General features: G+C 35.0%; 2 protein-coding genes across 4 annotated transcripts; both read right to left on the bottom strand.

Moving 5' to 3' along the window:
- Positions 1-614: 614 nt before the first annotated feature.
- On the bottom strand, positions 615-3,333 carry LOC131948130 (zinc finger protein 345). The gene is made up of 2 exons (XM_059309650.1): positions 3,215-3,333; positions 615-2,789 (listed from the first exon to the last, which is right to left on the bottom strand). Exon 2 carries the CDS (start codon positions 2,718-2,720, stop codon positions 813-815), a length of 1,908 nt encoding a protein of 635 aa, XP_059165633.1. The 5' UTR covers positions 2,721-2,789; positions 3,215-3,333; the 3' UTR covers positions 615-812.
- Positions 3,334-5,600: 2,267 nt separating this feature from the next.
- Positions 5,601-9,482, bottom strand: LOC131948131 (uncharacterized). 3 transcript variants are annotated; one of them, XM_059309653.1, is made up of 5 exons: positions 9,461-9,482; positions 8,362-8,518; positions 7,499-7,623; positions 6,852-7,312; positions 5,601-6,428 (listed from the first exon to the last, which is right to left on the bottom strand). In XM_059309653.1, the coding sequence occupies exons 2-5, from the start codon at positions 8,421-8,423 to the stop codon at positions 5,985-5,987; spliced, it is 1,092 nt and encodes a 363-aa protein (XP_059165636.1). In that variant the 5' UTR covers positions 8,424-8,518; positions 9,461-9,482; the 3' UTR covers positions 5,601-5,984. The 3 variants fall into 3 exon arrangements, with proteins under 3 accessions (XP_059165636.1, XP_059165634.1, XP_059165635.1); XM_059309651.1 differs by lacking the exon at positions 9,461-9,482 and adding an exon at positions 9,353-9,455 and having other exon boundaries at positions 8,362-8,584; XM_059309652.1 differs by lacking the exon at positions 9,461-9,482 and adding an exon at positions 9,353-9,445 and having other exon boundaries at positions 8,362-8,522.
- Between the last annotated feature and the right edge of the window lie 1,777 nt (positions 9,483-11,259).

Genomic DNA, 11,259 nt, shown 5'->3' on the forward strand with positions numbered 1-11,259 from the left:
ATTTTAAAATAGTAAAAATTACTAAGTAGACAAAACAGATTAATTAGGCTTGATCTACTAGGCAACCATAATCCATAGAATATATGTTTGAACAATATATATATATATATTATAGGCCTATATATTATATACATATATTAAATATATTTATTATAAGTGGGTGCGTAATTAAAAAATTAAAATTAACTACAGTATATATCAACATTGTCTAGTGCTATCATTTCAATGTAGCAATTGAGCCAAATGCTCATCAAACATTAGAACTCCCTAAGCTATGTTCAGCTCTATGCAGCATGAGAAAAGAACCTGATGATGGTTTATTAATCAGATAGAGCTCATCAATTTACCTCAGTATGTAAAGGGATTGTGTGGTCAGCCTACTGCCCAGCTATCTTAACTCAAGCCAGGTATTCTCAGAGCTGATTAAATAGAGGTAGTCTGAACTCAAGATTTTTGGATCATAAACTACATGACCTTGCTGTCACACACCCAATATTTCTTAAACTTAAATTACTACATTAAAATAAAGAACAATAACTTTGAGATTTAAAGCATCTTCAACAATATTCATATTTATTCAAATAAACATTACAATAACGAAAACAAATGTAGAGTTTTAAACAAAATAAAAAGACATGTTATTCATAGCCAGAAAAGCTTTTCAATAATGAGAATAATAAATTAAGTGAGACCTGATTTAAGTAACAAATGCTGTCTTGGAAGAAATTTTAAATGTAAGTTTAATGCCCACAGAAACCAAAGTTTTATTCTCAAGCTTTGTCAAATGCTGTTTCATGAAAAAAAAATATTATTTATACACTTGACTTTGTGAGATTTTTTGAGTGCTTTAGTTTGTGGCATTTTAATGAAGGGCCTGAGGAGGCACAAAAGCCACACTCCTCACATATGAATGCAGAATTTTTTAGATGCCGCTGACGATGCCGATTAAGATTCCAAGACTTCTTGCAAGAGTAGTTGCATGACTCACACTTGAATATTTTTTCATCACTATTGTCCATGCTGTTTGAATCCGTGGATCCATCTGTCTCGTTACTACCCGATTTAATAGACTTTCTAAAATATATCTTTTCTGTTGTGTGAATCTGCATATGCTGCCTTAAACGTGAGGCTATAGCACATGAAAACTGACATATTGCGCATATAAAAGGAAGGTCCCCAGAGTGTCGGAGCTTGTGTTGTTTAAGACTATAAGAGTTCAGACAAGAAAATGTGCATTCATCACATTTGTAAGGTCTGTCTGTAGAATGTTTAAGTCTGTGCTGTTTGAGATTCCATAGTTTTTTACAAGAGTAACCACAAATGTCACATTTGTAAGGTTTGTCGGAATGAATGCCATCTGTTGGCATCCATTCTGGAAACACTTTCGGACGGCCCCGTTTTTTGTTTTTTTCATGAATTCGCATATGCTGTTGTAGTCTGGAAGCCTTTCCACAAGAAAAACTGCACAAAGCACAAATGAATGGCAGCTCCCCTTTGTGCCAGAGTTTATGCTGCTTCAAACTGTACGAAGTATTGCATGAAAAACTACACTCATCGCAGTGATGAGGCTTCTCACCCGTATGTTTCATAATATGTTGCCTGAGGTTTGTTCTTTTTCTACATGAATAGTCACATACATGACACTTAAATGGTTTATCATCACTGTGTATCATCATATGCATCTTTAAATTCTGCCTGTTTGAAAATTGAGCCTGGCATATGGGACAAGAAAGAGGATTATCACCATGGGTCAGTAACAAGTGTTCCTTTAATTGATCCCTTTTTCCACATGAATAATCACACAAATCACACTTAAATGGTGACTCTCCAGTGTGGGTGTACATGTGTTGTGTCATGTCACCTGACCGACTGCTTGAAAATTCACACAGCCCACAGTTGAAAGTTTTTTCCTTGCGGTGCACCTTCAAATGTTGTGTCAGATCGTGGGGAAACTCACACTGAAAATCACAAAACTTACAAGTGTATGGCTTCTCTTCAGAATGAACTATTGTGTGTTGTTCTAGGTTATATGAGTCACATAATTCTAGTTCACATTCCTCAAAATCTGTCTCTTGTTTGACTATGTGTTCTAGCTCATGCTTTTTTAAATCTGATTTGGTCCAAAAAATAAGCAAACAGGTCTTGCACTGATGATGTGGTAATTTGGCCAAGGTATGACTGGTAACATGTTTTTGTAGTTCATCAAAGTCAGTACATGAAAAATCACAGAGGTCGCAGGTTAACTTAGGGCTTATGTCATGTTCACAAAATTCATGCTTGCTTAGCGTGTCATTATCAACAGTCTTAAAACCACACACTTCACAAGTAAATTTACTCTGGTCACTAGGGACATGAAATTTTTCAGACAAATTCTCAACAGAAAAGCTCTTTATATCATCAGTCTCCATGAGTGTTTTCATATTTCCATTAGTATTTATTGTATCTTCAGTTTTCTTGTCAGAAGAGTGTAAGTTATTAAGAGAAGAAATACCTTTACTGCAGTTTGCAATATTTCTTTTATCTTTTTTGTTACACTTATTTTTTTTAGAAGACTTCTGTTTAACTGTCACATGTAATTTAGAATTCAAATTTTTCTTAAGAATGTAGTTATGTTGCTCTTCAACCTCTGAGTCGCACTGACTAGTGCAATTGTCAGTGGGGCAAGGATCATTACAGATGCTATTCGATTGTTCATCTGAATTTGTGGATTCAAACTCCATTGATTTGAGAGTTTTTGGTGTTTTACTGCAAACTGCGTGGTTTTATTTCTTATTTTGGTTTCCACATTTCTGAAAATAATTCCAAATGTTAAAATTAAATTACATCAAAACAAAAGATTAATATAGGACATAGGACAAATAGCCTATTAAAAATATTAGGCCTAGGCTAGGCCTATTGACTCCATTGACTGTCATTCACTGAGGCTACATCATAAAAATTTAAAACGTAGCCTGTCATTTGATGTTATTGAAAAGTCGTAGTCTTAGTTATTGTTTAAAATTTTAATTGTAGGCCTACTTAAATATATAAAACAAAACAAAAAATAATAACGCGAACAATAAAAAAAAAAGCCAAATTCCAAATGACTCAAAACTCAAAAGTGAAAAATGAAAGAGATAACGTCCAAACAAATTGAAAATGATTAACAAAGGAACTTTGGACTGTGATTAATTCAGTAATAAATATTCCGAATGAGAATATCTCATGACCATACCTTCAATTATACAAGCCATAATCTTTTAAACAAAGACATATAATTTTCTTGTCGCAGTTTAAGAGCTAATCGTTATTCATTTCAACTTTTTACTTTTAATCATAATGAAGCCCACAAACCGGAAAAAGAGGTTGAAGAAAAATATTTTGGAGTAGCTTCCCTTAAAATTGACCTTTTAAAAACATCTTTAACTTTTTTGTACCAAGAAACTTAGGTCCAGAAAATGATCTACTATGACTAGAAATGTAATTACAAAGCGCCACTTGGAATGGTCTCCCATTATTTTAAACGAAATATTCACAAAGGAAAATAAATCAATTATTTAGTATAAAAGAAATATAAGCATACATAAAAATTATACACAGGAATAAATAAAGCTAGATCATTTTTTTAGAAGTTCAAATACTCATGTAAAGTAAAGGGCATTTCTGATAAGCTTATTAGTAATGTTTATGGCATTTTCACACATGATTGGTTTGATCTTCATATTCCGAAATGTTTATTATTGGCATTGCTATGGTTGGACATCAGAGCATAGCATGCTATTGATTAATGGAATCGAAACAAGATTTGCAGTCGAGGATTTCCTGAATCACCCTGTTCTAAAGCCTTCTTTTTTACCAACATGATGAAGTTGTTGGACAGAGGAAGGGGGATGTGTATAGGAAAATCATTATTTCATTGCTTATCTATAGAGGAAATCCACTAATTTTGTTTCATTTGATGTTTCAGCTTCCAATTGAATCTGGAAGGGGTAGGATCTGGCTAGTCGTTGTAGCTTGGTCCCAGCTTGTAGCATCATTTGTTGCCTTATTGGCGCATATAAGTGAGGATTGTTGTCCGAGATTGAATTGTGGCATCTTGATCCCCTGCCCTTAATGGATTAAGAAAATTGCTAGAACAGGCTATATCTATAACCCGTTGATAGCTTAAATGACATCACCTGAAAACCCTGCAGGGTAATCGTCCAGCGACCTCTTTTAAATGAGATCACCCGATGAAAGAGAAGGCTTTGTCGTATGGTACAGCATTAGAGTGCTAAATCAAAAGTTTCAAGTATGGATTCCAGGCTCTTGAATCCATTGAAACATGTGAACTCTATTTCAAGTGCTCCATGGACTATCAAGTTCAAAAGGGTACTTTACTTTTTTTTTGTAACGAAGCAAGCCAGCACAGTGACTCCTTTGCCGAATTATGGTTACATCACTAATACCCACATTCACTCAAGTAAATCACTAAATAAAAATGTATAACTCTTCACATTTTAAGAATGTTTTTACGGTTTATATTCTTATTATTTATTACTTTAATTTGATATATCCAGCTGGGTTTCTAATGACCATCAAAGCAATTTGCATAACCTGCCTGCTCACAGCAGCAAACTAAAGCCTTACCGTAGTAATCATCAAACATGTGGTCAGAGTGTGCTTCTTTATAACAAGTGGGTGAATTGGTGCCAAATGAGGTGTCAGCGGCCTAGAATTCCTAAGCAGTGAGTGAATACCTACAGACAGCTGGTTATACATCTCTGTCGCATTTGGGTGTTGTGAGAAAGGGTTGCACAAGACCTAACAAAGAAGGTCACACGTCTGTGGCTTGGGTCACATATGTACATGTATATATATGTATACATGTGTATATATGTGTATATACATATTCCATAATATTAAATTAAAATTGTTGTTTATGTGACATTAATAATGTTTGAAATTGAGCCATGAAGCAACACAAGTTCATTGCTGCTAATAGCTGTAACTAGACAAGACAATTTTCATTTTGGGGGCTCTAACACGCCCTGCCTATGCCACTGACCAGCAAGCAAAAAGAAATACAAAATGTTTATCTGCAACAGGCAGTACTAATTTAATTTTGGCAGCGCTGCCCTATTTAGTATTTTATAAAATAGTTCTGCTGAAGAAAAAAACCATGCCAAATAATTTCAGACAAAAGTGTATTATCTGGAATAAATGTAAATGTTACTTTATTATAAGGGTATGCAAAAAAATGTTCAACAAAATAAATTCATTATCACAAATTGTATATTTTCAATTTGAAAATAACATTCAAAATTTATAGTATAGTCTTCTTAGAAGCAAATATCATTTTTAATTTATTATGGGTGTCCCATAATTAATTTTAAAATGTTGACACAAAGCATTATTACAAGACACTCTAAAACAGCTTTTCAATACAATCAGGTGTGGTAAAAACTAGTGACCTTTTATTTTGACACTTGAGCATGTTAATACTTGACATGATGAGAGATTGCATGATGAAAGCTGACAGAATGAAAACTGACAGAATGAAAGCTGACAGAATAAAAGTTGACAGAATAAAAGTTGACAGTATGAAAGCTGACAAAATAAAAGTTGACAGAAAAAAAGTTGACAGAAAAAAAGTTGACAGAATGAAAGCTGACAGGATGAAAGTTGACAGAATAAAAGTTGACAGAATAAAAGTTGACAGAATAAAAGTTGACAGAATGAGAGCTAACAGAATAAAAGCTGATAGAATGTAAGCTAATAGGATGAAGGCTGGCAAGTTGAGATATGACATGGTAAAAGATTGCATTACATTGAAAGATATCAATACATGTTAAAAAACTGGCATGATGAAATGTGACCTAATTCAATAGGCATCGTGATAACTTTTTGCTTGTCTAACTTAGCCTTCACCACCTGAAACATTTATCCAAAAAACAAATTCTGGATATTTTCTAAACCAATATAATTAAATAACCCTGATTAAATTTGTTTTAAAAAAAAAAACATCACAGTTTTGAAAGAGCGCTATAGTATTCGAGTGTAAATTGACAGATAGGGACACCTTCAAGATTCTCTATTGAACATCTCACTTGAAGCTCCTCCCCCTTTTCTTGCCATAAATGGACATCAATAAAATCCCCTTCTAAACACTCTTTAATGAAACAAATTTTAAGATGCTTGACACCATTATTCAGAATATCACTTGTGATGGACAGTGGAGATGGGTTCTGATGATGAGAGTCTACCATGACCCCACCTGCCTGTTTCTGGCTGGGGGTTCTGTGTCCTGGTTCTAAACTTGCAGGTGTTACAGCAGTTGATAAGTTTTGGCGGTGTGGAGTATTTAGTTTTTGAGCTTTGTGAACAGCTAACAGCAATGTGTCTTGGCCAAACCTGATGTAGCTGGAAAAAGTGGCGTGGTTGTTGCTGTCTGTATCTGACCAAACAATCTAAAAAAAAAAATTTATTATAGACAATTGTAGTCTCTTCTTTTTGTTCTTAATAAACAATTAAGTATACATGTCAACTGGTTATGTGCCATTGAGACCATTGACTCCTATTTCAGCCTGCTTTTCTTTTTGGATTAGCTTCCATAGCCTTTGTCCAACCAAGAACAAACTACAAGGCAGCAGTTGTTTGATTTTGGAGTTGTCTCTCCTAGAAGACTGGCTGTCCCCAGCTTACGAGCCTCATCTGCCCGAAGGTTCGAACTCGAGACTTTTGGGTTTACCAACCATGAGCTTTCACCAACTCGACCACGCCGACCCCAAATTACTACAATTGTAGTAATTATTTTAAATTTATTTTCATCGAAGTATTAAAAAAAACTAGCTACCTCAATACAGGGACATAAAATAGCATAACAAACCAACCTGAACTCTCCTCACAAATGTGCGTGCAGGTTTAGAAAACCCTTCCACTTTGAATTCACCCAGCTTCACCACCTCCCTGCCATGCATTTTCTTCTTATACCAATCAGGGAAGGCAACAGGCTTGCGGGTAATTCTATCTACTGATATCAGTTTATTAATCCTTGAGATGATTGGTTCTGAAGAATTTGGTAAAAATAGATCTACAATAAGCAATAGTGATGTGTTTCCTAGCCCACAAAATGATTCTTTTGCTACAAAAGACCACTTTGGGATGCTATTATTGTACCATGCTCTGGAGAAAGTGTACTCAGAGGCAGCGACAAATATAGTTCGGCCTTCCAGAGCCATGTCCAAGTCTAAAAAAGCATGCTTGTCTCCCTGTGAATACCTTTCTGGGTGGTTTTCAAGAAATATTTCAGCACTTTGTAGAAAGTCAACCGCTTTCATAAGTCCTATTTTTCCTACAAAATTAAAAGAAATCATTTATTATTTTAAAATAATTTTAAAATTATAGTTACATTTTTAAAATAATGTTAATTTGTACACTTCAAAATCATAACATAATTTCATATAATTATAATTTTAAAATTTTTTTTAAAAGTACTGTATTTTTTTTTAAAAGTCTATATATATTTTCTAAAACCTACCATCTTTGTCTATGTCAGTGTAGTGCAGTCCAGGAAAGATACTAGTTGCATAGAGTGGATTATTGTTTATACGGTAGTTCACTTCATTGTTTGCCAAGTAATGTTTCCACCACACGATCTTAAACCTAGAGGTGTCATGAAAAATAACATGAATGACATAATTTATTTATATCTGTCCCTTTACCTTTATCTCCCATCATCAATTTAAAATTTCACAAAACCAACTTAAAAATATCCATGTATATATATGACCAATAAAATGAGGTAAAGTTCCCCTTTCAGACTTAATGATCCATTATAGGGCAGATCAAGTGCAATTCATGTTTCTTGACCTCAGCATGGTGTGGTCAGCACTAAGCCCAGCAGACTTTACTTTCCCTAAGGTGAGTCATGTATAAATCAGAGCTAGGTTGACTCAGGGATGTCCTAAAGTCTTGAGTCTGGTGAGATATGAACTTGAGACTTTCTAACAAGCAGTCAAGAGCTCCATCCCTTAACCACATTGTCCCAAAATGACCATAAACATATTTTAAAATCATTTTCATTGTCTCTGTTATGAACATTATTGTAGTGTAATAATCTTACATTACAACTCATATATGATTGTATAGAAAATTATCAAGATCCTAGTCTAACTCGATCGTACATAATTAAATACATTAGGCCTAACTTTTTAAATTTTAAAAAATCTACCGTTTTAAGGCCATAAATTATTAAATTCATATTAAATTTGGCAAATTTCATTGAAAAGATGAAACTAAAAGTAAAATTGTTAAAATTTCAATAGAAAATACAAAGATCTTACTAAAACGCTAAGTCATAACTCATATATAAACTAGATCTAGATCTAAATCATAACTTACTTTCTATCACTTTCACGTAGCATACTAATAATTTCACTTTCATTACTTTGACTTTGCTCCATTTCTTGTTGTCGTTGTTGTTCCTAGTTATACTCACTGTTATAGGCTATAGGTTAGGCAAATCTTGCTCGCAAACACTGCTGTTTAAAGTTAATTTCTGGCTATTGATATATTTTATTTAGTTTAGTATTTAGCCATTGATTTTGGTTTATTCTTCAGTTATCTATAATATTTGACACAAATATATTACAATAGTGTGAACATATGCCTACTTCTAATAAACTTTAATAAAGCCTTAATAAAACTAACTCTACACTACTACTACTAGATCTAGATCTACACTAAACTACTAACTACACTGAGGGGTCATCCATAATTTAAATGATGTCACACTCGTAGGGGGGAGGGGGTGTCCGTAATTTTGTGATGATGTGTGATGAGGGGGAGGGGGGGGGGGGGGGTTCAGATGTTGCAACGTCACATTTTTGCATTATAAAAAAGCAATGTTAGAAAACGAATTTTAGACAAAATAATTTTTTTATTTTGCGTTTTAGATAACTGATTTAATAAATTGCAATAGTTTAGACCAAGATTTTAGAAAAATATCGATGTTTAAAAAAATTCAACTGCAATTTTGAGGGGGGGGGGTTGTAATTGTAGGTTGAGGTGTGACGTCATTTATTTTAGGTAGGGGGTCTGGCTTTTTGTGACGATGTGTGACGGAGGGGAGGGGGGGGAGGTAAAAATCGTCAAAAAAAGCGTGACGTCATGTATGGATGACCCCTGAGGCAACTTTTTCGCACATTACTAGTAAATACTACTTACTAGCCTTAGCCGGTTTTACTAGATTCTATATTTTATTTTTTACGCAACTAAAAATAAAATCCTAAATAAATAAATAAAAAACGATTAGAATATCTAGATCTAAATTATAAAATAGTCTAAATAATAAATAGATCTAGATCTAGGCCGGGCTCGGCCAAAAAATTACCCTCTAAAGTCTAAACCCAAGGAAAGTAGGCCTAATAACTTAATAAGTAATTAGGTAGTAATAAGTAATAAGAAAGTAAATGTTTTGTTTGGCCTAATCATGTGAAACTTTTCAACAACAATGTTTTAATCTAACTCGCCACACCAGAGAGCTCTTTTCCTTCCTAGATCTAGTCTAGATCTAGGTCTATCAAATAGTATCAGTATCAAATAGAATCATCTTAAAATGTAGGAGCCTAGGCATACAAGACGATTAGATGAGAAAGGGGAGCTTAAATAAATAGGGCGGGGGAGTGCTCAGAGAAACATAGATTCTAGACCTATACATTCGAATTCAGTTACAACAATAACGGAGCCGGGTAATGGATTGAAAGTGCCCCCCCCCCCGGACGAAAAAAGTCTGGAAGAAACACTGCCATCAATTACCCCCCCCCCCTCGTAATTACTCTGACGTTCAGGGCAGTCGCCTAGGGCGCTGGCCGTAGGGGGGCGCCAAAATGGGTTGGAAAAACAAATTGAAAATTTGAGGGGGGGTTGCAAATCGAAAATTGGTCTCCGGGGTATAAGTTTTGCCTAGGGCGCTGACGTTAACCCCTCCCCCGAATGAATTACCCCCTTTATTTTATAGGATTACGTTAATAATAAACCTGTTAAGGATGAAATGCGCTTATCATCTTTACTTTGTAGGTTTGGGAATTCCCTAGAGAGTGATGATTCATTTTATATGTAGGACTATTCTGCGTCTGCAGCCCATTTCTCTGGAATTCTCTAAAACGCCACATTTCTCATTGCCGACAACAAATAGGCCTATAATACAGAAAGGGGAAAGAGGGAAATGAGGTTAAAATACATATGAGCAAGTATTGTCAGTGGTAAATGATTTAGGTTTAATGAAAGGTGGGTAAGGGGTCATCCATAAATTACGTCACGCTTTTTTTTACGATTTCTACCCCTCCCCTCCGTCACACGTCGTCACAAAAAGCTAGACCCCCCCCCCCCCAAAAATGACGTCACACCTCAGCCTACACCCCCCCCCCTCAAAATTGCAGTTGAATTTTTCTTAAAACATCGATATTTTTCCTAAATCTTGTCTGAACTCTGTCAACATAGAATATTTTGATCAATTTCCTTTTTACAATTTATTAAAACCGATTTTTAAAAACGCGAAATAACGGCTAAAACTCGTTTTCTAACATTGCTTTATTATAATGCAAAAAGTGACGTCACACCATCTCAACCCTCCCTCCCCCTCATCACAACACCATCACAAAATTACGGACCCCCCCCCCCTCCCCCTACGAGTGTTACGTCATTTATGGACGTCACACTGATTTTGTGATGACTGTGTGTGGGGGGGGGGGGGGGGGGGAGGGCAGATAGTGTCACTTCGCGTTTGTGCATTTTATAAAGGTAATTTAGAAACTCAATTTTAGCTGTTATTAACGTGTTTTTTTAAAACTGTTATTGTCAATTGTAATTGAAATTGTTAAATATACTCTGTCATTTTTTTAAAGAAAAAAAATCGATGTTTTAAAAAAAAATTCAACTGCAATTTTGAGGAGAGTATTGCCTGACGCCACTTGACGCCATTTATGCAGCAAATGGACACAAACCACAACTATTCAACATACTCGACTTTGGACGATTCCTCCAAGTTGGGTCCATAACATTCCTGCTACACACATCACTTAAAACTGCTGATCTTTTCCTTGTCTATTTTGGCCACCCACTTTACTCTTTCCCTGCGGATACCAATCTAATGCCGGACTGGTGATGTTGCGTGTTGGCTTACGCAAGGTATGTCCAGTCCATCCCGCATTAGCGCTATTTGTGTTTATTGTATTTGCCACTTTAGTTTTTTCCCCAGTATTTCATATAGGTTGGTGTTGGTAAGTTACCCATAACACG

The sequence above is a fragment of the Physella acuta genome, unplaced genomic scaffold (assembly GCF_028476545.2).
Source record: "Physella acuta isolate Inbredline_101_S28 unplaced genomic scaffold, ASM2847654v3 ptg000625l, whole genome shotgun sequence".
NCBI lineage: Eukaryota > Metazoa > Mollusca > Gastropoda > Physidae > Physella > Physella acuta.

Bases quoted from the DNA above. Each gene is read 5' to 3' on its own strand.
- LOC131948130 (XM_059309650.1), bottom strand. From the start codon at position 2,720: ATGGAGTTTGAATCCACAAATTCAGATGAACAATCGAATAGCATCTGT.
- LOC131948131 (XM_059309653.1), bottom strand. From the start codon at position 8,423: ATGGAGCAAAGTCAAAGTAATGAAAGTGAAATTATTAGTATGCTACGT. The intron at 7,313-7,498 runs GTAGGTTTTAGA...TTAATTTTGTAG, and splicing joins CACTGACATAGACAAAGATG to GAAAAATAGGACTTATGAAA. The intron at 6,429-6,851 runs GTTGGTTTGTTA...TTTTTTTTTTAG, and splicing joins CATTTGTGAGGAGAGTTCAG to ATTGTTTGGTCAGATACAGA.